Raw genomic sequence first — 26224 nt, forward strand, 5'->3', positions numbered from 1 at the left:
GCCAATGTGCACTGAGCTCCTAAAACAGACCTGGCATCAAGGATATGAGAGATCAAGGATGGAGACAAACACGGGCAGCCAAGTATGGGGCGGGGAATTAGCACGAGGTCTCTGGTCCAGAGCGGATGCTCAACAAATATTTATTCTTAATGAAGTAGTGTCCAGACCAGGGTAGACACAAAAGGCCAAATTACTGGGGAGTCAGGGAAGGTGTCCTGGAGAATGTAGTATCTGAGCTCTGTCCTGAAGAACAGGCCGGAAGGAACAACATGGGAACCAGTTGAGGAAGGGCCGCCCAGGCATATGCCCAGGTCTGGAGGAGAGGATATAACCCTCTCTGAGTGGACTTGATTGGTACTCAAGGGCAGGATCAAGGAGGCTCTACCCACATGGAAGGGCTAGGACTCTTCCTGAGCCCGCGAAGAGCCACCGGAGGCTCTGAACCAAGGACTACAGAAGGTCAACCCAGCTAATGGGGTGTAAAATGCACCACAGGGAGGCAGGACTGAAAGCAAGAAGTCTGGTTAGGAGGCTAATACAGCAGATCAGGAAGAAGCAAATGATGATCTGTACTTTGGAACATGAACTGGGACAAAAGAAGAGATGAAAGGACTTGCAAGGGAGTGAATTTGATGGCTGATGGTTAGAGAATGAGGGAAAGAAAAGGGGTCTAAGTAGCCTCCAGGCTTCAAGGAGATGGATAACTGTACTCTTGGCTGAGATGAACAGAGCTGCAGGGAGCTGGTGGGGCTGGGACGATACTGGGTTCAGGTTCGGACAAGGTACACTGGTGATGGAGATACCCAGGACATGGCTCGCTCCCCATGTCTGGGTGTGTAGGAGAGAGACGCAGGCTGGAGGTCTTCTGCACATCAATAGCAGTGAAGCCACAGTGTCAGGAAAAGAACAGCACCCTGCCAAGAGGCTGCCCCAATCTGCCAAGAGCCCTCAAGGCTCCAAAGTGCAGGAATCTAGGAACACACCAACTGACATTTTCCCAGCAAATGCCTGCCAAGAAAATAGTTTTCACCCATGTTTGAGGCAGGTTTAAATTTTATTTAAGACATTCTGTTCTATCATAAACCTGGATTTGTACCTTGAAGTCCTATAAAAGAGGAGCATGTGTAAGATAAAGTGATAGCCAAGGAAATAATGATGGGGATTCAAGGTACACCTAGCCAGCAGCTCCTTTGGAAAAGTCTACAGAGTGAGGAGAGAAGGAGTGAAGAGTCACATCTTCTGATGAATAAAGTGGAAAAATTCCTGATGAACACAGAGTGATGAGATCTGGCCATGGAAAATTCCACACTCTGTATAGGAATGGCCAAATAACTCTTGTTCCCCTCCCTCCCACCCCCCACTTCTTGTCTCAGATAAAAGGAAGAACATGGAGGCTTCTAGTAGAGATAAAAATTCTGAAGAAATCTCTTTGGCTGAGGCTGTGACAGCCTGGTTCCTTAAGTTGAAGTGCTCAGAGGCACGATTGCACAGAATTGCAAGGGCTTTCGCTGTCTGCAAGCTGGCCTGGATTTCTGGAGAAATGACTATAGACTGTAAGGTGAATTTTAAAGAAGTACCTCATCAGTTGAAGAATGAGCCAAGGTGTGATTAAATTACGATGATAATATTAAGTTAAACCATGTGATTCTGTCATTTCTAGAAACAAAATAAATAAAAACAAAGTAAAAAGTTGACAGGCTTCACGTGGGTCAGCCTAATGGCACTCCAGGTAAGAAGGCCATGTTAGCCAGGTATGCCTGCCTTTATAAAGACTGCTCTACATGGAGTATTTTTGTTATTACTTAGTGCCTGCTGGGTTCAATAGTATTAATTTTTACTTTAGAAAAAGTAAAATTTGAAAGAAAAGCCTTACTAATCAAAGTTACCAAGAAGCAAGCATGCTGTAATTATAGGAGGAAAAATATCTTGGGAAGGGGTGAGAGGAGAACCAACATCATCTTTAAAGCTGGAAATACCTACTTTCGATTATAAACTGATGGCAAATACCATACTTGTTGCGGACTATGGCGAGGGGCTCAGAGATGGGGGATGTGGGCCCTCCCTTGCATCCCAGCCTTTCTCTCTCACCTCGGGATCCTGTCCCATCAAAGCTCCACTTCCAGCCTTCCCTCACTTCCTCGGGCAGGGTCCCTCTGCATCCCTGCAGACACCTCTGCAGGGTGAGGGGACATCAGGGCACAGGGCACAAGCAGTCATAATTCACACGCTTTAGCACTTTCAGAAACAAATGACAGCACCAGAAGCCTCCAAACTACCCTCGTACAAATCTACCCAAATGACCAAGGAGAAGCACAGGTGGAGAAAAGACCCCACAAGCCCCAAGACTAGGGGGACACCAACCATACTCCACTGACTTTGAAGGGTCCAGTCAGATACACCAGATACTGCAGCAGGCCCAAGGGGAATATTGGGGGCCAGTCCCCCACTCTCGCTGCTGGGAAATGCAATGCTGCTGAAAGTAATGGAGAAAATTCTGGCAAGTCCACAGTATCCTGGGGTCAATGAACTGCTCTAGTTTGAGCTCACTATCTGGGCCCTGTGGCCAGACGGGCTAAAAGATGAAGGACAACATGAGGGCAACTCTCATCTATTCTCCGACCCAGCTTTTTAAGAAGGGTGCTGGCCTAATGCAGGAGGTAGGTGTGGCCAGAGGGGCCAGCCGGGACACTCTGGGGCTAGCATTTCTGCCACCATACACCAATAGCAACAGCAAGAGTGACTCGGCCCCCCTCCCTAAGTATAGCAGGCTGTGGCTTTCTTCCCCTGACCAAACTTCTCACCAGTGTGGCTGCTTCAACCTGGAGGCTGTATCCCCAACAAACAGGGCCTGGCAAGTTGGTGAGCAGAGAGGCCAGGCTGAGGTCAGGCACAGCCAGGGCAAAGAGAAAATGAGACACCAAAAACAGAGGTTTTGACAGCTACAGGGGAAAACCAAACAAAGCAAAAGCATGGAGAGTGAGTCTAAAAGCGTGGAGAGCGTGTTCTCAGCTGCGAGCAGCCCAGTTTCTTTAGACCTCTCCAGTCTACACACCACATCTAGTGAATGCCTGAATTGATGGTACACGTCTCCGCCAAACGAGCTACCAGTTCACATGCTAAAACGGGAGGTTTCAAACATGTAAACACTCTCTCGGGGAAAATACTTCTCACCCAAGCCTTACTGTCTTCACCAAGTGGTCACTACGGCTATGGGACCCAGGCCTCAGCGTTCTCTGATTCAAGCAAAAAACACCTAAGAGAGTGAGGAAGACCTTTCTTAGGAGATGAAACTCCAAATCTAAATTTATAAAATAAGTAAACAGGAAAAGGACCCAAGAAAATCCTCTCACCCTAACCTGTGATAAACAACAGGCCCAATTCAAAAATGAGCAAACAGGCAAAAAGGAAACCATGGTGGGATATGCATAAAATTTTTAACAAGAGAGAGGAAATAGATATGGCATGTAAGAGTTAGATGAGAATATGTTAAAAAGGATTTGTTCCAGGAAGAGTGTAGGCAGTTAAGAATTCTCAAACAAATTAAAGATGACAATCTTTCTCAAATTAATTAACAAATTTAACACAATAACAACCAGGATTATAACTGCTTTTTTTTTTTAAGTGACTATAAAATTCATCAGTAGAGATAAGTGTGTCCAAATCACCAGGAATGACAAAGATTACAAAGAATGACAACCCCAAGCCTGGGGTAACAAAACCAGTTGTCATCAAGTCAACTCTGACTCATGACAACCCTGTATGTGTCAGAGTAGAACTGTGCTCCATAGGGTTTTCAGTGGTTGATTTTTAAGGAAGTAGGTCACCAGACCTTTCTTCTGAGGTGCCTCTGAGTGGACTCAAACTGCAACCTTTTGGTTAGCAGCTGAGCTCCTTAACCCTTTTTACCACCCTGGGACTCCAAACCTGTGGTAGGTGAGCAGACACGGAGAAAGCTGGAGGGAGGATAAATTCACACACCCTTTCTGCAGGGCAGTAAGTCAGTGCAAAACAAGATGTACACACCTTCCAACACAATGACTCAATCCCTGTGGCTTTCGCCCAGGCAATACCTGGATAACTCCCAAAGAGTCATGTGCGAGGATGGTTACTATATTGATATTACTAATTATTATTATTAGTAATTGTCACAGCTACAACTCAGTGCTTTATTTAGACTTTACTATGCCCTTTAATCTTCACAACGCTCCTATAAATAGATATTTTCTCCCTTTTACAGATGAGGAAGCTGAGGTTTAAAGAAGTTGAATAAGTGTGTCAAAGTCTAAAAGATGCCACAAAATCAGGGCAGGTACACAGTCTATGGGCTTCCAAGGTCCATACTTTAAACCACTCCTCTTCACTGGAACTGATGGCAGTCCCTTCCAGAAATACGGTCGAAAACATACGCAAAGGATAGCTTCATTTTTGTAAAACACATATTCAAAGCAGTCATGTACCGAAACCCATTGCCTTCAAGTCAATTCCAACTCATGGTGACCCCAAGCGTTACAGAGTAGAACTACTCCGTGGTTTTTTTTTAATTTATATTATTGTGGTGAAAACATACATATCAAAATATCCACCAACACAACAACTTCCACATTTACAACTCAATGACACTGATTACGTTTTTATGTTTCGCATAAGGTCTTCTTGGCTGTAATCTTTACGGAAGCAGATCACCAGGCCTTTCTTCTGCAGGGACACTGGGTAGATCTGAACCACCAACCTTTTGGTTAGTAGACGAGAACAAACCATTTCTGTCACCCAGGGACCTTTGCAAGCATGTACACACACGTGGAAAACGGTCTTTGTCTCTGATTATTGGGATTATGCGTGATTTTTTTTCCTTTTTATGCTGTTTGTTTTTCACACAATGAATGATCACAACTTTCACAATAAGAAAAAAACATAAAAGGTATTTCCATTTTAAGAAACATTTATATCACTCAATTTTTATGCCGTTTTCATTTCAGACATGCCCATCTTAGGCTGCCTTTATTCCCCAGGCCTGGACACTCTGACATTCCCATCACTGGGACCCACCCTGACCTCTCCTTTGGCAAGTGGACAATAAAGACTTTCTGTAATAGATTCCAAGCCACACAATTTAGGATTGAGATGAAAGCCTCACTGTTATCACGTCACGGGTTCAATCAATGTACCAAGTTTCCAACTGGAATCTTCTCAACACACTCTCGCCTCTGCTTCCCAAGCTCAGCTAGTTAAGGCACCATTGTCCATGTGGCAACAGGGTTTTCCATGCTTAAATAACCGTGTAAGGGCTTCAGTGGGGGAGCAGGTAGAGTGCTGAGATTTATGTTTTTTGAGAAATGCCTAATGGGTAATAAAAATGCTTATTGTGTATTGGATTTGAGAGCCAAGCTCAAAGTGGCAGTGACATCTTAACTCTGCCCAGGTATAATAAAGCTGCAGTCTTCTACTTTAGATAACGGTAATTCTCATGTCACAGATTATAATGTCATTAATCAGAGGTCTCAAACTTAAATACTATGAGGCAAAGGGGCAAGAAAAATAAGCAGAGCAGCCCAGGGATAACGCTAGAGAGCGGTGGGGACTGTGGTAAACAGAGCCTATGTGCCCATGTAAAGGAAGCAGCTTCTATCAATTCCAGCTAATTGTGGCCATGCACAAGTGAGGGCATAGTGTTGGCTTGAGCTTTCAGGTTTTTCAAGGGAACCCAAAAATTCATATTTTTATGTCAAATCTCCCAATTTTTAAATGTTCGTAAAAGTTTTAAACATAATAGAGCGAACATAGTATCTGCAGGCTCAGTTTGGCCCAACAGGCTGCCAATGTGTGCCAGCTAACACAATAACTTACTGGGAATAGCCGCTGTTGCACCAACTCAGTAAGGCAAAAGGCATCAAGTTAAGGAATGGCTCCATCCTGGACGCTGGCCTCAAGCCATCCAGGGCTGGCGACACCTCCAGGACACTAGGGTGGGCGTGCATCCACATCAAAGCCTAGCCATGAAGCTACTGTGAGTAATCCCTGAAGTCCTGAGGGGAGCAGAAAGCACCCCAGCAGGAGACAAGAGAGAGGCATGTTTCCTCTGAGCCAGTTGGGTGCAACAGAGGACAAGCACAAGGAAAACAGAGTCAGGCTAGATGTTCAGTGGGAAATCGGTCAGAGAGATTTTTGAACATCAGCCAAGGACCTAACCTTGGTTCAGGAAGTAAGCTCTTCCCCTTCTGCTCCCATTTCCTCCTCTTGGCGCCAATTTGGCCCCTCCACTCCCTCTGCCGTCTATAGTCTGAACCTAACGTCTGCTCTCCTCCTTTGCTCTAAAATGCCAAAATACAGACTTTTAAGTTTTTCTGGGATGGAGGATGTTGCTTTAATTACCATTTGATCATTCTGTACCACTGTTCTCTCTCTAACATTTTAAAATTTTTTCTTTGCTGTCCATAATATTTCGAGTTCTGGTTATGTGGATGCAGACAAAAACCATCTGGACCGGAAGTCCTGATCCTCATTAAGAGATCCCCTGATATATGTAGTATTTTTTTCCCCTATAGTGTTAATATTGTTGATTAATATTTGGCAAGACACTAAAATTCTCTGCTCCTGGTTTTTTCTGAATAAGTGTGAAATCTGGATTTTTTAATATAAAATCTCCCAATTTTTAAACGTTTACAACTGTCTTAGTTATCTAGTGCTGCTATAACAGAAATGCCACAAGTGGATGGCTTTAACAAAGAGAAGTTTATTCTCTCATAGTCTAATTAGGCTAGAAGTCTAAATTTAGGGCGTCAGCTCCAGGGGAAGGCTTTCTCTCTCTGTCGACCTTCTCATCAATCTCCCCCTGGACTAAGAGCTTCTCTGCGCAGGAAGCTCGGGTCCAAAGGACGCGCACTCTGGTCCCAGCTCTGCTTTCATGGTGGCCTGAGGTCCCCAACTCTCTGCTTGCTTCCTTTCATCTCTTGTAAGATAAAAAGTGGTGCAGGCCACACCCCAGGGAAACTCCCTTTACACTGGATCAGGGATGTCTTTAGTAAGGGTGTTAACAATCCCACCGTAATCTTCTTGAACATAAAATTACAATCACAAAATGGAGGACAACCACACAATACTGGGAATCATGACCCAGCCAAATTGATACACACATTTTCTGGCGGACATAATTCAATCCGTGACCGCAATCATTTAAAAATTGTTTGAAAACATATTGTGTGGGCAAGCAAAATATCTGCAGTTTTCTTCTAAAATGAAAATGTTGAGCAAAATGCATTCTAAGATCTCACCCAGCTTTAAAAACTCTGAGATAGACTGAGATGTTTTACAATCAATTGGTACTTTCACTTGAGGTGAAATAATCAAGTCAAATTTCTCCACGTAAAACTAGTCCTTAAAATGCAGCTTCCCTTGATGTACAGCCTGAAAGAATAAATGATATTACTGTTTCTACTCATCTCTTTCTTTTTTCTCCCCAGAAGCATATTTTCTCTATGTTGTCATTGTTGTTAGCTACCATTGAACCAGACCCTGATTCATGGCAACCCCGTGTACAATGGAATGAAATGCTGCCTGTTCCTGTGCCATCCCCATAATCAGTTCCAGATCAGACCATTGCGATCCAAGGGGTTTTCACTGGCTGATTTTCAGATATAGATCACCAGGCCTTTCTTCCTAGTCTTAGTCTGAAAGCTCCGCTGAAACATTTCCACATCATAGCAACACACAAGCCCCCACTGACAGATGGGTTGTGGCTGCATATGAAGTACACTAGCTGGGAATCAAACCCAGGTCTCCTGCATGGAAGATGAGAATTCTACCACTGAAACACCACTGCCTCATTATCATCTATATACAAGCTCTAACCCTATAAGTCATATGCAACACAACATTTCCAATGTGCCACGCCCAGTACCTCACAGGAGCTTGTCAAGGGCAAGGTTGGACCTCGGTTCCACTGCTGCATCCCCAGTGCCCGACCTGGGGCAGTGCACACAGCAAAGGCTCAGTGATGTGTGTGCAAAGTTCAAGTTCCCAGGAGTATACTACTCTAGGTCCTACTTCAATAAGAATAATTGTGAGGTAGAAAATTCCACAGTAGATTTACATTAAATACTGGCTATCACGGAAAATTTTAGATTAGGTATAACCATCCAAGAATAATAAGTCAGATAAATATTATTTTTACATGTTGTGCATTTAAGACCTCTTCCCAGCAGCAGACTCACATTTTGGAGCACACTTGGCTACACTGAAACTCAAAACCTATCTTTACCTCCCAGCAGATACATCCTAAAGGAAAAGCAGCAGATCCCTGGGCCTTAAAAAAGAGAGCTGACAGAGGGCTGAGTGCAAAAATAAAGATAAATTAAAAGCACTCTAAAAGCACATGCTGGCTTCTCCAAATGTTCTTGTTTTCTCTGGGTGTATGGAACTCACACAAGATTACAACATCTGAGTTAACTTTATGATGGGCAACTTTTCCAGACCACTCTGACCATCAGCCCACCTCACGGTGGGACAAATAAAGAGGCGACTCAGAGGCATTCACTTGATTGCACACGTCAAGAGGCTGCTGTCTGCCGATTGCAACCTGAAAAAGCTGATGTGAGAAGCTCTTCACAGTCACAAAGGGGAACAACCTGTGGGCTAGGAAAAATGACGCTTTCCTTGTATAAAAACACAAAAGTCACACACCAGGAAATCTGTCATCTATATCCCTCAGAATGTACTTTCCTGGCCCAGGTTCTGCTCAGATGTGCTGACGTTTGCATACAGTGCCCTGATTACTGACAGCCTCCTAAGACTTGGCGGATGTGGGGCAGGCATGCAAGAGCATCTCTGCTCCGTGGAAAGCAGGGCATCTTGGAGAAACCTGAACGGGAGTGAGTGCCTGCTCGTTTTTCCAGACAACACATGGTGAGCTTCCTGGTCTCCAGTGAATGGGCACTATTTGAAAAGCAGAACTATGAAGGCAAGGCCCTGGTGATGACATGGAAACGTGAGGCCTCCCTGCATTTTGAGAAGAGCTGTCTGAAGTGAGGGCCTTATCTGGGCAGTGTTTTCTGCAAGGACAGAGAAGCAGCAGGTGGTTGACAGGGCTGTCCCTGATCATGCTTGGGCCCTCTGATTCTTAAATATTTGGTAATTGCCTTTGGCACCTTTCTGATGCAGATGAGTATGCTGTGAATTAACAGGCCACTGCGAACTTAACAAAAAGCATTCACTAAGGTAGACAGCCTAGCTGAAGTATGCTACGCCAACACCCTCTTTCATTGGCAGGAGGTACAATTCACATAATGCATCATTTGGGAACTTGTGCAGCCATCAAGCTTAATCTGCCCCCTGTACAGCAATTCCCTTAGTAGCATTCAGCGGTTAGCAGTGAGGCACTCACTATTCCCAAACAGGCCACCGCACTGCTGCTCAACTAGAAAGGTCCTTCTTTTTCTGTATTGAAAGTTCTTTCTAACTCTCTCTGTGTAGCAGACACTGATAAATATCCCAGGCCCAAAGTCATGCCTTTCTCTCTCGCTGCCTACCATGTAGGGTTCAGGAAGCCAAATACTCTCCCAGCCTTCTCTGCAGCTACAGGTGGTCATGAGACCCAGTGAGAGGTCTGCTGGGTGCTTCTGACAAAGTTTTTGTCATGGATTGAATTGTGTCCCCCCAAAATATCTGTCAGCTTGGCTGGGTCATGATTCCCAGTATTGTATAATTGTGTACCATTTTGGAATCTGATGTGATTTCCTTATGTGTTGTACATTCAATCACTATGATCTAATACGATGGATTAGCGGCAGTTATACTGATGAGGTATACAAGATTAGATAAGTGTCTTAAGCCAATCTCTTTTGAGATATAAAAGAAGGAAGCAAGCAGAGACACAGAGGAACCTCATACACCAAGAAAGCAGTTTGGACCTGAGGTTCCTGCGCAGAGAAGCTCCCAGACCAAAGGAAGATTGATGACATGGACCTTCCTCCAGAGCCAACAGAGAAAGTGTTCCCCTGGAGCTGACGCCCTGAATTTGGACTTGTAGCTTACTAGACTGTGAGAGAATAAACTTCTCTTTGCTAAAGCCATCCACTTGTGGTATTTCTGTTATAGCAGCACTAGATGACTAGGACTGTTTTGCTCTTTTGATAAAAGGTTGCTGACCACATCTGGCACAGTTGCCCCCCCTCCCCAGCATTGAATGAAGATGCTTACACTGATGGACACTCTATGAAAACACATAGATGCTCCTAGGTAAGGGTCAGAAAAACTAACACAAAGATATAGTTACAATGATTTTAGTTCTTAAGGGTGTGTGTGTGTGTGTATGTGTGTGTATGTTGGGGATTTTTTTGTAAAGTTACATGATGTATTTGAACATTAACAAAAAAATACATTGTTAGTTTGGATTCATTATTCAGAATTAGGCAGTTTTAGGTATTTTCCTTCTATGTGGTTCAACTTATGAATGTCCATATTCTAAACGATCAGGAAAATAAACTAGATGAAGTTCCCCTACCCTTATTTCTGTGCCTTCCACTACTCTAGGTGTTAGAAACAAAAGGAACATGCACTTCTGACAAGCGCCCCATGGTGGCAAACTCAAGTTAAAGGAAATACTTTATTTTTTTCTCATGGTCTCTTTGGTTTTGGGTAGCTATACTGCTGAAATATGGAGGCAATGGTGGTTCAGTACTGGAATTCTCACTTTCCATGCAGGAGACCAGGGTTCAATTCCTGGCCAGTGCACCTCATATGCAGCCATCACCCGTCTGTCAGTGGAGGCTTATGTGTTGCTATGATGCTGAACAGGTTTCAGCACTGCTTCCAGACTGAAATGGGCTAGGAAGAAAGGCCTGGCAATCTACTTCTGAAAATCAGCCAATAAAAACCCCATGGATCACAATGGTCTGATCTAGAACTGATCACAGGAATGGCTCAGGAGTGGGGCAGCATTCCATTCCGTTGTGCATGGGGTTGCCATGAGTAGGGGCCAACTCAATCGCAGCTAGCAACAACTGCTAAAATGCAAGCCCCATCCAAGCCCACTTATTGTGTCCCTTTCCTCACCAAGTAAGAGAAACTCTAAAGAACCAAGTTAGTAGGCTCTTTTTCTTAATAACCCGGAAGAGATTCCAGGTGAAAGTCAATAAAACTAGCTGTCACTCATTAATTACTAGCAACTGACAAAACCTAATGAATATGTCTTTTGCTACAGAGTATCTTTACCACCTTACTCCTAAATCCAAGTCTTTTTAAAAAAACTCTCAGTATTCAAATCCCTGAAGGTGAACAAGACCTCCCTTCCAGAGGCTGGCGAAGGCATGCCCCCTGAGTCATGACTTACCCCTCAAGATGTAGTTCTGATAGTTCTGATCGGCCTCAGCTCCCACTTTAATCAAACACGTCAGACCTTCAGCCATTACGAATTCATGCACCAAATCCTTGTCATCCTGGTGGGAAAGGAAAAAAAAAAAAAAAGACTTCAAATACTGTCCCTGTCCCTCTCCATCCAGGCTGTTGTTTAAGCTGTGTGCATACAACCTGTGAAGCTAGAACTCTACCCCTAATGATTGTTCTGCGGTATGCAAACGAGGCATCCTAACTGTTGCCAGAGAAATCTTACAGCTAGTCTTCACATTGTTGTTCACCAAAAACCAAATTATTGCCTCCTGGGCAATCTAATAAAGATAAGGCAAATGAATCCCCTGTGGTTAGGAATATTTATAGTGCTTTGTTTTTCATTCTTCGGAAATTATTAGGCTCCCCACCCTCATCGGTCCCTATGGACTGACCACGTGAATCTTGCTGGGTTTTAACTACAGGAAATATTTGATCGCAAAACAGACCATCAAGTGAAGGATTTAAAGCCATTCGAGTGTCCTAAAAGATGTCCTTAAGGGCTGGTTACCATTAATGCCCTCGGATGCTAACCAAACGGTTAGAGGTTCGCATCCACCCAGAGGCACCTCGGAAGAAAGATCTGGTGATCTACTTCTGAAAAATGAGCCAGTGAAAAGCCTACGGAGCACAGTTTTACTCTGACATATATGGGGTCACTATGAGTTGGAATGGATTCACCCACAACTGGCAAAAATGCTGGTTAAAAGAGCTGTACAAATATCTCTGAGGACATAAGCAAGCAGTCTCTTCAACATCCCAAATGCTGCTGCTTTCAGAACAAGTGATGAGGCAGAGCGCAGGGTGAGCCCTTCGCCTGGCACAGCCACACTGTTCCTTAAAGAGCTGCCTCTGTGGGGTGACAGACCTGGTCACAGAAGGCAGGACAGGGAAGGAACCTCAGCAGTTACCTAATCCCACGGTCCTCAAAGTGAGGTCTCGTGAGGTCTCAAGATGGGCAGCGTCAGCATCACCTGGGAATTTGTCAGAAATGCAAATTTTCCAGCCTCACTCCAAACCTAATGAATAGGAAAACTCTACAGTGCCAGGCCACTGAGATCTGAGATCTGCATCTTATAAACTCTCCAAGTGGTTCTGAGGGGCTCAGGTGGTTCTCAGCCCTGCCTCCTGCATATTAGAATCCCTGGAGAGCATTTAAAACAAATAAGAGACAGGGCTCCCCCCGCCCTCCCCCGCACCCACCAGATTGACTGAATCAGAATGTCACAGGTTTTGTTACTAAAATTCCCAGGTAATTCCAAAGGGCAGCCAGTTTGAGAACCACTAATCTAATCCTACCTTCTCTTTACAGATAAAGACACCAAGACTCAAGAATGGCAAAAAAATTTGGCCAAGATCACATAACTACATTGGGCCAGGCCTTGTGACCCCAAGCCCAGTAATCTTTCTGTAGTACCAAGTTCTGTGGAGTTCTAGGAACAGGGATTTTTCTTCACCGCTGTTTCAGGAGATTTCTTCAACTGGACAGTGCCCTTGTCTCAAACACATCCAGAATAAGCCTGGAACATTCATCTTAAATTATAACAACAAAGCAAAAATAAAAAACTTCAATGATGTAAATAGTAGAAAGCTTAATGGAATAATGAAAGGTTATTATTTATTACAGGAGAAGCCAGCAGCCATGGTTTATCTCCAAAAGAGAAGAAATAATTTAGGCACACTGGCATCACTCTCCTTGTCCCTACATGAATCAGCCCCTTATTTTGATTTTATGGCATTTTCCAATTATATGGATGGGGAACTTGAGCGAAATGTGGGCAGGCAGGGCACAGGCTCCCTTTGAACCAAGTAAGGGCTGTGTATGTTCTCAGGGGGTACTTGGGGGAGGGGGTAATGAAAGACAGCTGTGTTAGCTCAGACATTTAAGATAATCATGGCTTTGGAAAAAAGAGAAATGGGACAATATCATGACTTTTTGGAAAACTACTTTACACTCCTATGTAAAAAGGAAATAAAAAATAATTGTCTCTCCCTCCATATCCTTTTCCACCAGCATATGTGAAAAGTGAACATTTAGATGAGCTCATGTCTCGTCAGAAAGTTTTTCCGAGCATGTAACAAATGTTTATTACTTTAAAACTAGATTCACACATGACTTCATGGTGAAAAAGTGAGAACGAGCTCTCAAGAAACCACTCGGGCTAATCACTAACATTAATATAGCAGAGAATTTACTGTCTGGCAAAGGCATTGGGAAAAAAACTGGATAGGCGAGACAGTGTTTATAAAAATAATTCAGAACCTTAACTAAATATTATGCACATATGTAGATAAGGCAGTTAGAAAACATAAATTTATGAATAATAAACTGAGAACATTTTCCAAATTGGCAATGTACAAGATTTTTAATACATATCCTAAAACTGTAGCATTAAGGAATGATCTTCATTGGTTTCAAACTAAAATAAAATAAAAATGTTAGCACTAGCTAATAAGTGATTATTGCTCCATTTCAAAATTTTCTGTAATAGCCATGTGATCTATTTTTTTAATGCCTCCTATTAATCAAGGAATGGTCAACTCAGTCCAGACGACTGATCTCTGTTTTATAGGCCCTTCCAGTCTAGTTTCAAAAAGAACTTTTACACCTGGAAAACACAGAGGTAATGGAGATGCTAACCCCTGGGCGTGGGGAAGGCGGTTCCACCACCAGACAGCTTGCTTCCTGGGTCAGCCACTCAGTATCAGATGCATTGCTCTCCTGTGGTTTAGCGCTGTTTTGTGCACATGTGTGTGGTCTTCCAAACAGATAAACTTCTGGTTAGCAAGCACCTTCTTTCATTTATTTTAAGTCCCTCTCCTTGCCTACATAGTTCTGACAAAGGCTGCTCAAAAATACTTATCTGATGAATAAAAAGTAGAAATAACTGCCCTGAGAATTCAGAGAAGAAACACTATCGAGTGAGCTTAGTGAGGGGATGTGCCACAAGAGTCTATAATTTTGTTTTATTTTTTATTTTTTTGTTTTTTATCAAGGAAAACTTTAAACATATACAGAAGACAGAATAGTGAACCTCATGTGCCAAGCAACTCAATCCAATCCTGTTTCAGCTATAATCCCACCCCCTCTCCCATTATATTATTTTGAAGCAAATCCCAAACATTACATCATTTAATCCATAAATATTCCAATACATATCCCCAAAATACAGAAACTCTTTTTCAAAATATGCTTCTATAACACCGGAATATAAAATTAATACTTTCTTACTATTTTCTAATATCCAGTAAGTGATCAAATTTCCAACTGTCTCATAAATGTCATATTGTTTTCTATGGTTTGTATTAGGATCCAAATAAGATCCACATGTGGCAATAAGCTGACATGACTCTTAAACATCTTTTAATTAATAGGTTTTCTCCAACTTTTTTTTTTCCCTTGAAATTTATGTATGGAAGAAAGTAGGTCATTTATCCTGTACAGTGGCCCACAGTCTGGATTACATCCCTGTGGTGTAGGTTAACATGTGCCTCTCTCCTAGATAAGTGATAAAACAGTCATTGCATATAGAGGCAGGATCAGATTCAGGGTTGATTTTGTTGGCTTGACCTTGGCCAACATCAGTAGTGGTGTGTATTTCCTTCAGAAGGCACATAGTGTCCGGCTGTATCTCATTTTCATTATGTCAGAAGCTCTTGATGCTCAATACCTAGATCCATTAATTAGGATTGCAAAATGTGATACTCTATTATTCCTTCTTACTTATTAGCTAGAGTATTTGTATAAACAAAACTTCCCCTCACCCATTCTATGATTATCCTAAAGTTTGCAGAGGAAAAGGTAAGAAAATGTGAGATCCTTTTATTTATCAAAATCAGCTGCTTCACTAGTATCTTACCAATGGTGACCAATCCATTACTATTTTTAGTATCATTAGGTGTTTCAATCTACTGCAATTAATACCCTTATTGATGTTATATTATCTCATCTTTAACCAGTCAGTGGGAGACCTGTCAACTTGTTCCTGAGTTCTACTGGCATTGACCCTCATAATAGTGATAACTTCCTTGTTCTCTGTATGGTAAGCTGCTCCAAGTTTATTTGATATATTTCCTACTAACAGACCTGGAATCAGCCATTTCTCCAAGGAGCCCTGGTTCCTTTTGCTACTTTAAGACCACAATTTCAGTGCTAGTGGGTGCTTTGTGCTAATGGACTTATCATTGCTGTTAGTCCTTTTAGTAGACAGAGCTAGAAAAGTTGTTTGCTTGTTTGTTAAGATAAAATGCACTGTGGCTTCATTCTGATATTTCCAATTAAACTCAGAGATACAGAGTTTATAACTTAACCTCCTCTACTTTTCTATCTTCTTCCTCTCACACACCAAGAAACTGAATTCTTAAGAATCATAGAAATGGCAGAATTAAAATCACACACACACAGCCGTCTCAGAATAGCAACACCAACACTGCCACCACCAATATGATGACTGTCTTAGTCATCTAGTGCTGCTATAACAGAAATACCACAAGTGGGTGGCTTTAACAAAGAGAAATCTATTTTCTCACAGTCTAGGGGGCTAGAAGTCCAAATTCAGGGTGCCAAAGCAAGGTGAAGCCTTTCTCTGTCTGTTGGTTCCAAGGGAAGGTCCTTGTCGTCAATCTTCCCCTGGTCTAGGAGCATCTCAGCGCAGAAACCCTGGGTCCAAACCATGCACTCTCTTCCTGGCACTGTTTTCTTGGTGATATAAGGTCCCAATTCTCCTAGTCCATCTGAGTGATGACACCACCCTTTGAGACCCCAAAGGTCATGGCCCTACCCTTTGAGACTGAAGCAGCTCTGCTTCCTGTGCTCCTTGTCTCTTCAGCTTCTGCTTCCTGGTTCCTTGGTCCCTCGGGACTCTCTGCCTGCATCTACCCTGCTGGGGCAAGTGTTCCAAAGCTCTTTAGCTCCACTGATAAGTGCCTCGAGGCACCCTACTCAGCCAGTAAACTTCAGCCCTGGAGGCACTCAGCTTTCTTGCTCCATGGGTGACTTGGTAAGCCTAACTTCACTGATAAGTGTCTGGAGGCACCCAACTCCACCAGGAAGTCACCTGCGCAAAGGCACTCAGCTCTCTCGCTCTGTGGGTGAGCTCCAGCACTGTCTCGCACTGGTCTCCTGGTTATGCTGCTGCTGCTTCTCTGCTTCTGCGCCATCTCCAATGTAACAGCTCTCCTCACTCCTTCTCAGTCCACACCAGAATTGTCTTTGATATCCATAATTCCACCAACAGTCTCTTTAAGGCAACCTAGACTTTTACTATTAGGTACTTTAAAACTCTGTGTGTTATTTCATTAATAAGAATCAGCATAAAGCTGGTTCCTATGAGGCAGAGATTAAACATGTCCCAGATTGCCACCTTCTCCAGGCTGCTGTACCACTCCATCATCTCTGACATCAACCACTCTCCCTCTTGTCTCTTCCTTCTCTTCTTGTTGGGTTTAGTAATTTGCTGCAACATCTCACAGAACTCATGAACTATACTTACAGTTATATGGTTTATTAGGAGGGTGTCTTGGTTATCTAGTACTGTTATAACAGAAATACCACAAGTAGGTGGCTTTAACAAACGGAAATTTATTTTCTCACAGTTTAGGAGGCTAGAAGTCTGAATTCAGGATGCCAGCTCTAGGGGAAGGCTTTCTCTGTCAGCTCTGGAGGAAGGTCCTTGTCTCTTCTGAGCTTTTGCTCTTGGGTAATCTTCATGTGGCTTGGCATCTCTCTTCCCCCATCTCTGCTTCTCTTCCTTGTTTAATGTCTTTTATATCTCAAAAGAGACTGACTCAAGATACACCCTATACTAATCCTGTCTCATTAACATAACAATGAAAACCCATTCTCAAATGGGATTACAACCACAGATATAGGGACAGATATAGGGGTTAGGATTTACAACATATATTTTGGGGGAACATAATTCAATCCATATCAGGAAGTAACACACAATCAGGATTAACTGGAAGGAACAGGAACAGGATCAACGTCTGGAAGCACACAGGCAAGACCTGGAAGTCTTCCCTCTTCAGTGTAGAACAGCTCTCTCTCTCCCTCAGGCTTCTGACTGTTTTTAGTTTTACAGCCCTTAACCATATTACAGCACTTTTAGCTCCACTGGGAAGCCTTCAGCCCGAAGTTCGCTCAGCTCTCTCTCTCTCTGTTTCATCTCTCTTCTCTTCTGTCTTTGCCTCTTCTCCTTGCCTCTCAACTATCTCTGTGGAGTTGGCTCCTTATATAGGCCAAGTGGCTTAATCCTATTGGGTGGATTTTATATACCTTATTTGCACAGTAACTGATCAATCCCCTCTCTGGACTAAACTGGTCAATCCCCTCACAAGTTTCTCCATCTATTTACATAATAAGTGACATTTTCTGCCGGAAGGGACTGGCTTCTTCCTAACTGTAACAAGGGCAACTATAACAATTTCTCAGGGCCCGTGGAAAAATCTCCCAAGCTTTTTTTTTTTTTTCCTCTCTCTCTTTTTCACAGAACCAAGGCAAAAGGCCACATAAAGAAACTCATTTTACCACAATGACTGTAAGCCACTGACAATTTTTGTTGTTGTTGTTCTTTGGGTACGTGCTACCTGTTGCTGTCAGGGGCCATCGAGTTGGTTCTGACTCATAGCGACCCTATGTACAACAGAATGAAACCCTGCCCGGTCCTGCACCATCCTCACAATCGTTACTCTTGAGCCCATTGTTGCAGCCACTGTTTCAATCCACCTCATTAAGGGTTTTCCTCTTTTCTGCTGACCTTCTACTTTACTAAGCATGATGTCCTTCTCCAGAGACTGGCCCCTCCTGATAACATGTCTGAAGTATGTGAGATGAAGTCTCACCATCCTTGCTTCTAATGAGCACTCTGCCTGTACTTCTTCTATGATAGATTTGCTCATTCTTTTGGTAGTCCATGGTATATTCAATATTCTTTGCTAACACCATAACTGAAAGGCATCGATTCTTTTTTGGTCTTCCTTATTCATTGCCCAGCTTTCGCATGCATAGGAGGTGATTGAAAACACCATGGCTTGGCACACCTTAGTCCTTAAAGTGACATCTTTGCTTTTTAACACTTTAAAGAGTTCTTTTGCAGCAGATCTGCCCAATGCACTTCATTGTTTGATTTCTTGACCGCTCCTTCCATGGGCACTGACTGTGGATCCAAGTAAAATGAAATCTTTGACAACTTCAATCTTTTCTCTGTTTATCATGATGTTGCTTTTTGGTTCAGTTGTGAGGATTTTTGTTTTCTTTATGTTGAGGTGTAATCCATACGGAAGGCTGAGGTCTTTGAGCTTCGTCAGTACATGCTTCAAGTCCTCTTCACTTTCAGCAAGCAAGGCTGTGTCATCTGCGTAATACAGGTTGCTAATGAGTCTTCCTCCAATGCTGATGCTGTGTTCGTCCTACTTAGTTAGTATCCTACTAAGGGTGCACAAATTACAGTAGTTTAAAGTCACTTGGAATAGCTCCTGTCTTGTGGTTCTGCCACCATTTGGAGACTCAATTAGGTGAACACAGATTTTGAAAGAACCAAAGCTTACAACGGAGACAACAGATGGACTGAGGAACTAAAATGAGTTAGGGTGAGGAGTGTCATGAGCATGACCCTCTGGTGGCACAGTAAGAGTCCAGCCCAACAGTGGTCAAGGTCCTGAGTTAGGAGGAGGATGTAATGGAAGGGGGGAAAGTTTTGTTTTGTTCTGCTGAGTAAGGGGAGACACAGATGGATACACTGGCAATGGAACACTCGAGCAATTATTTAGCCAGCATTGCATTCACTAAATTAGAGGCAGGAAGGACTGAAAACTTTGATATCTGTTAGAAGACTACTCAATTCATCCAGTCCATTCATTCATCATTTAGCGGTACCAGACACTCTGCTGGGCACCGAAGATCCAGTAACAAAATCTAGAGAGCTCGCAGACTACTGGACTTGGACAAATGCCCTGTAGTATCTTAAGTTCTATGCTAGAGGTAAGCACAGGGTATTTTAGGGGCATTTGGAGAACCCTGACCGGGGTGAAGGGGATCATTTAGGAAGAGGATTCCTGGCAGGAGTATGAGATACTAAGATCAAAACTGGGAGACATGGAGAGTGGATATGGGGTGGCAATGCATTCTGGGGAAGAAGTACAGGTCCAGAGTCAACAGTACAGAAAAGAGTGGGCATGGATTCTCTTGGAATTCAATCACAGGTGGAACTTAGGATGTCACCAAGGACAGAGAGGTAGCCAGCAGAGGCCAGGTCAAGAAGGGCTTCAATGCTATACCGAGAAATTCAGATGTAACCCAGAAGGTAACATGGAACCAGCAAGAAAATGACTTCCTCAAATCCCTCTGGTGGGAAGCTGAAGAATGGACTGTGATGGGGAGGACTAAACTCAGGCATTGCTCACGGACAGCTGCTGTAATTTTCCAGGTGAGAAAAGAAATGGCCTGAATTACAGAAGAGCTCCAAATCCCAAGGCATTTCTTTCTTTTTTTTAATCAACTAATATTTATTGAGGCATTATTGTAAACACTTTAAACAGCATTCCTTTTTTTTACTGTGAAAGTACGAGCAAATTAGATTCCCATTCAATAACCCCAAGGCATTTCTGAGATTGCACCACGAGGGAGCGATGACAGCCAGATTCAAACCTGGAGCTGTCAGAAGAGAAAGAAAGGATTCATCTCCAGCAATGGGAGCACTGAGAAGGGAATCTGCCCTGTGAAAAAGATGAGGGTATCACTGAGCAAGTTTAACGAAGAATGCGATGAGAACATGCAGATGGGATGGTTTTTGATCTGTGTTTTTGCTCACTGCCCCTCAGACAGGCAGAAACCCATAAAAGGGACTGCCACTCTGGCTACAACTACCACCACCAACAAAGCAAATCTTTTAAGGATGTGGGTAAGACAGGAACTAAGGAGAAAGGGAATATAGCCTAGAGTCCAAAATCATAACAGAAAGGAACAGTGACCCTAGACAGACACAAACTCATGCAAATGTCATGTTCTCCAAGAATCCATCTCCCAAGCCTGCCCAAGCACAGTGGCCTCTTCCTCCCCCTGCCCCTAGCTCTTTGTCTTTCTGCTCTGAGGTCTCACATGGGTGACAATCTTGGAGCTTGGCTGCACACTTGTTCTAGCCCTTTCACTAGGCCTCTGACTTTCTCAGGGTAAGGATGGAGAGAAAGCTTAGGAGAGACAGATAAGGCAGAGGCCCAAAGAGAGACTTCCATGTGTGCACAGGGGCACGTGACCACGGCAGCACAGTTTATGATAGCAAAACACTGGAAATCAGCCAAATTGTCTGCCAAAAGGACAATGAATAAAACAACTTGTTGTTTATTCATATAATGGAATGCTTGATCAGTACTACATTGGTCAAGGCTACATCTGTTCCACTCTCAGTAAGTAACATAAAAACACAGAAATAAAGTTAATGTCAAACAATATCATGTATTGTTGGTGAATATTTACCATTAGTATGGAAACATGCATATGCGTGATAAACACCAAATTCAGCATTCAGGAGAGGGGGGCCAAGGGATGAGGGTGAGGCAAATAGGGTGATTGATATTGCAGAACGGAACGCAGGACTTTAATTATATCTATAAGATTTTTTTTTTTTAAATCTGAAACAAATATGGAAAATGTTAGGATTTGATAAAGTTATCTTTACTTTTTATTATGTTTGAAATATTTGATATGGTAAAAATTACTCAACTGATATTCTGACCTAATTTACATGGTAAAGAGATGTTTCTCTTTGTAATGAGTAAAAGGTATAATAAACTTGTCTATATCTAATTTCATTAAGTAATGCAAAAACAGGGTCTAAGGTATTCTTTTTTTTCTTTTTACCTGAAATATCTGCTTCAGAGAGAAAAGGGCCCTTCTTAAATCTCGTCCACTGGAGTTGTACAATTTTTCTGAAATAAAGAATACAACATATAAAATTAATTAAACGGAATCAATGGATGGTGAAAACAGATAATATGAAGGGGTGTGGAACTTCTACGTAAAGGTGACTAAAATGTATCCATCCTGTTTAGGATACAGACCTCACCTGCAGCAGTATCAAGAATGTTTCAAGTGCATATGTGGACTGTTCCAGGTAGGAGGGAGAGGGGATGACTGAATTGTGGAGAATAGTGCCCAGATTTGTATCCTCAGCCCCACCTTCCCTCTCTCCAGATTTCTATTTCCAGATTTTAGGGATGATTTCTACTTGATGACCAACTAAACCTAGAAAATTAACATAGGCAAAACAAAGCTTGTCCTTCCACCTCAATTAGGGCTCCTTCCTTGTCTTACAGGCCCTGGACCACCATGCTTTCTGTGTCTAGGCTAGGAAAGCTTGTGGCACCTCCATTTTTGCTGGGGTCTGAGAGTCGTCTTGAGTACTCCTGTGGGCCCAGGGCTTCCCCAGGCAGCACGAGAGACCCAAGGGCAGCACAGTGGCTCTAAGCACTGACTGCCTCCCTCAGCAATGACCCTAGAGGCAGGAACACCCCCTTAGCTCCACCTGTGACCTTGGTTCTCACTCAGATTCAGGTCTCGGCCCTGGGAAAGGCAGATGTGAGAAGTCCCGCCATGGTATACTCTGGCTTGAGATTCAGGCCAACTTCTATAACACCACTACTCACTCAGTCACATTTAACAACCTGTACGTGTTGCAATAACAACCACCATTTGAACAACAACTTGTTCAACCTTTGTGAACAAGGAACTGAGCTCAACGCAGTGATTACTAGTTAGCCAGAGGGATGGCACTGCAAGGTGCAGAAGATACACAGGAGAAAGGGAGAGGCCAGTTCTTCTGGTGTATGCAGAGCACCTGGGGGCCTGGATTCTGCTACCTCTCCAGAACCCATGCTTGGCCCTGACTTAGGGTTCCTGGCATAGGATGTCAGTCCTCTCCAGTATAAATCATTCAACACATGTTTACTGAGTACCTGCCGGGCACTGTCCTAGGCATTAGGAGTACAGTAGTGAACAGTGGAATTAGTAAAAGCATAGACTAGGTCATCGGACTACCTGAGTTCTAAACCTGGAACCAGCCGTGTGACCTTTGGCAAGGTACTTTGCCTCTCTAAACAAAATGAAACAGGCAATGAAAATGGAAACAGACACTGAAAATCTGAAGAGACAACAGTAGATTTAGAGGAAAAAAATCTATGTTAAATCAAACACTGACATAATGGAATGGAATGTAAAATTTATATAAAATGTTTAGATAGAATAAAAGAGTTCAAAACCATTTTCATGCTGGTGGCTGGTCACTTTGGGCTTCAACTCCAGCCTACAGGGTGGGGTAGCAGAGCCATGCTCCACTCTTGTACAAGTGGCATGGACTTGAGTGTAAGGGCTTGGATCTCATAGATCTAGAAGAGTATCACTACTATGTCACACCTGGAGAAAACCATGTCCCTGGGTGAACACTTCTCCTTCCAGCTTCCACAGCTAATATCTCAGAATCCTCAAATCCCAGAGAAACAAAATTGATTTTTGCCAGTATTACTTCTAACACCTAACAACAACAACAACACTTGTAACAAATAAGAATAAAGGTATCAGCCATCTCACCCTGGCATTACTGGCACGAATCAAAAACACTGGAAATAACAAATGTTGGAGGGGCTGCGGGGAGATGGGAACTCTTATGCACTGCTGGTGGGAGTGCAAAATGATACAACCATTTTGGAAAATGATATGGCGTTTCCTCAGAAAGCTAGAAATAGACATACCATTCGATCCAGCAATCCCACTCCTAGGAATATATCCTAGAGAAATAAGAGTCATCACTCTAATAGACATATGCACACCTATGTTCATGGCAGCATTGTTTACAATAGCAAAACGATGGAAACAACGTAGGTGCCCATCAACAGATGAATGGATAAACAAACTATGGTACATACACACAATGGAGTACTATGCAACGAGAAAGAACAATAATGAATCAGTGAACCATCGCATAACATGGATGAAACTGGAGGACATTATGCTGAGTGAAATAAGTCAATCACAAAAGGACAAATATTGTATGAGACCTCTATTGTAAAAACCCATGAAAAAGTTCACACACAAAATGTAACAATTCTTGTTGGTTACCAGGGATGGGAGGGGTGGGGGGAATATTAAATAGGCAATAGACAAGTGGTATCTTGGGTGAAGGGTGAGACAGTACACAATACAGGGGAAACTAACACAACCTGTACAAGGAAAGGTCATGGAGGCCCCATGGACACATCCAAACTCCCCGAGGGACTGAGTTGCTGGACGGAGGGCTCTGGGGACCATGGTCTCGGGGAACATCTCGCTCAATTGGCATGACACTACTTATAAAGATAATGCTCTACTTTCTACCTTGGTGAGTAGTGTCTGGGGTCTTAAAAGACTGTGAGTGGTCATCTAAGATACTCCACTGGTCTCATCTCTTCGGGAGCAAGGGAGAATGAAGAGAACAGGATACAACGAAAAGATTAGTCCAAAGGACTAATTGTCCACAGCTACCAAGACCTTCACCAGACTGAGTCCAGTACAGCTAGATAGTGCCCGGCTACCACCACTGACTGCTCTGACCAGGATCACAACAGAGGGTTCTGGACAGAGCTGGAGAAGGATGTAGAGCATAATTCTAACTCACAAAAAAAAAAAAAAGACCAGATTTACTGGCCTAAAGGAGACTGGAGAAACCCCGAGAGTATGGCCCCCAGACACCCTTTTAGCTCAGTGGTAAAGTTACCTTCGAGGTTCATTGATCAGCCTGCGAGTGGACAGCCCAGTAAAACCATGAGAGTAACGAGGTACAGGAGTCCAGTGACAAGGCCCAGAAGGCAGAAGGGGAGTAGGAAGCTGATGATAGGGAACACAAAGTAGAGTAAGGATATTGTTGATGTGGTGTGAGATTGTTAACCATTGTCATAGGGCAACATTTGTAGTAACTGTTAAATGGGAGACTATTTTGTCCTGTAAGCCTTCATCTTAAGTGAGAATAACAGCACAATTAGAAGAGCGTAGTCAATGTCACTTAAATGTGTATGTAAAAAAAATTGTTGAAATGGCGTATCTTTGGCTATGTGTATTTTCACCAAAAAAAAAAAGTTGAGAATTTAGAGGGTTAAAATGTTGTGGGGTTGTCAACCAATGTCATAAAACAGCATGTGTGTTACTGTTACATGAGAAACTATCTGTTCTGTAAGCCTTCACCTGAAGTACAATAAAATATTAAAAAAAAAAAAAAAAAGAATAAAGGTATCAGATGAAAGTATGGTGCTATGTGCGCCCTGAAGATGAGGACTGGAGTTATCTTATCCAGGAGGAACACTGGTAGACGAAACCGTCAATTCCAGGTACCTCTTTATAAGGCTTTTGTTAGAATTTCTTGTTTTAAGTGCTACTGGATGATGAGCAGAATTACGCCATAAGTGGACTCACAATATCACGATTACAGTTTCCTTTAGTTAGTAGTAATCTTTCATGGTATCTGATTTACCTAATGAAGATTACGCTTAGTTGGGTTCTGTATGTTAACGTTTTACTACTTAGGGCTATAGTTAAAATAATCAGTGTGTTAAATCAAGACTACATTTTAAAAGGAAAATATTTTAGCTAAGAATGATTACTGTGAGTTGTGAACGCCTCTGCAATAAACAATTTGGCCTTTGGTCCGGTTTCCTCAGAGCCAGACCACACCCGAGGCCAATGAGTAGGGGCTGAGCAGACCAAGAGGGACCACCTGGGAACCCAATGCCGGCTAAGCCTCAGGAGGCATGAAGAAATCTATCATGGCCGTGTGATAAGGCCGATAAAATGGAAAATGAGGCTCGGTGGAAACTTCCTGGGTAATAATTTCCAAATACTATTCACTTCTACTTTAGTCCTTTTATGTTCAGACAGAATATTTTGTATGACATCAGTTCTTTCAACTATATTAAGATTTGTTTTATAGCCCAGAATATGGTCTATCTTGGTAAATGTCTCATGCACGCTTGAAAAGAATGTGTATTCTGCTGTTATTGGGTAAACTAAAAATATCCATTGGATCAAGTTGGGTGATGGAGTGTGTATGTATGTATGTATGTATGTGTGTGTGTGTGTGTGTGTCTGTCTGTATGTATTTTATGTTCTCACTGATTTTATGTCAACTTTTTCTGTCAATTACTAATAGAATACTGAAGTTTCCAACTCTTACGAGTGGATTTACCTATTTCCCCTTTCAATTCTGTGAGTTTTTGCTTTACATACTTGGAAGTTCTGTTGTTAGATGCACCCACATTTGGGATTGCCATGACTTTTTGGGGAGGTGATCTTTTATCACTATGTAACGTCGCTCTTTGTCCCCGGCAACACTCCATGAGTTGGAAATCACTTGATGGCAAGTAACAATAAGCAGGACCAAAGGCCACACTGTTTACTGCAAGAGGATTCCACATCTCACAGCAGTCATTCTCAGCTACTTTTCTTTTCAAACTTAGTCTTGACAAAAAAAGCTGATTACTTTGTCTAAACCTATAAATAGTAAACATTTTCTGTTTTAAACTGTACTTTTATGGTATTAATAGAGTCACTTTTGGTTAGTGTGTACGTGGTATGTCTTTTTCCATCCTTTTATGATTTTTAACTTACTCGGAATCAACTCAGCGGCAACGGGTTTTTTTTTTTTTTTAATATATGTTTTTATATTTAAAGTGGGTTTATTGTAGACAGCATATAGTTTTATCCAATCTGACAACCGCTTTTTTTTATTTTTTTGATTGTACTTCAGGTGAAGGCTTACAGAACAAATAGTTTCTCATGAAACAGTAGTACACATATTGTTTTATGACATTGGTTAACAACCGCACAACA

At 42.6% G+C, this 26224-nt stretch overlaps 1 protein-coding gene across 3 annotated transcripts in view; it reads right to left on the bottom strand.

The window, feature by feature from the left end:
* The window catches only part of FHOD3 (formin homology 2 domain containing 3), a 537856-nt gene that overhangs the window by 271579 nt on the left and 240053 nt on the right, over nt 1–26224 (bottom strand). For all 3 annotated transcript variants that reach the window (XM_004380906.3, XM_004380905.3, XM_012556799.2), the window contains exons 4-5: nt 21233–21300; nt 11324–11429 (exon numbers count right to left, since the gene is read on the bottom strand). In XM_004380906.3, the coding sequence (XP_004380963.1) occupies nt 11324–11429; nt 21233–21300 (174 nt within the window). The remainder of the gene's footprint in view (nt 1–11323; nt 11430–21232; nt 21301–26224) is intronic.

This window comes from Trichechus manatus, unplaced genomic scaffold (genome assembly GCF_000243295.1).
Source record: "Trichechus manatus latirostris isolate Lorelei unplaced genomic scaffold, TriManLat1.0 scaffold00078, whole genome shotgun sequence".
Taxonomy (NCBI): Eukaryota; Metazoa; Chordata; class Mammalia; order Sirenia; family Trichechidae; genus Trichechus; species Trichechus manatus.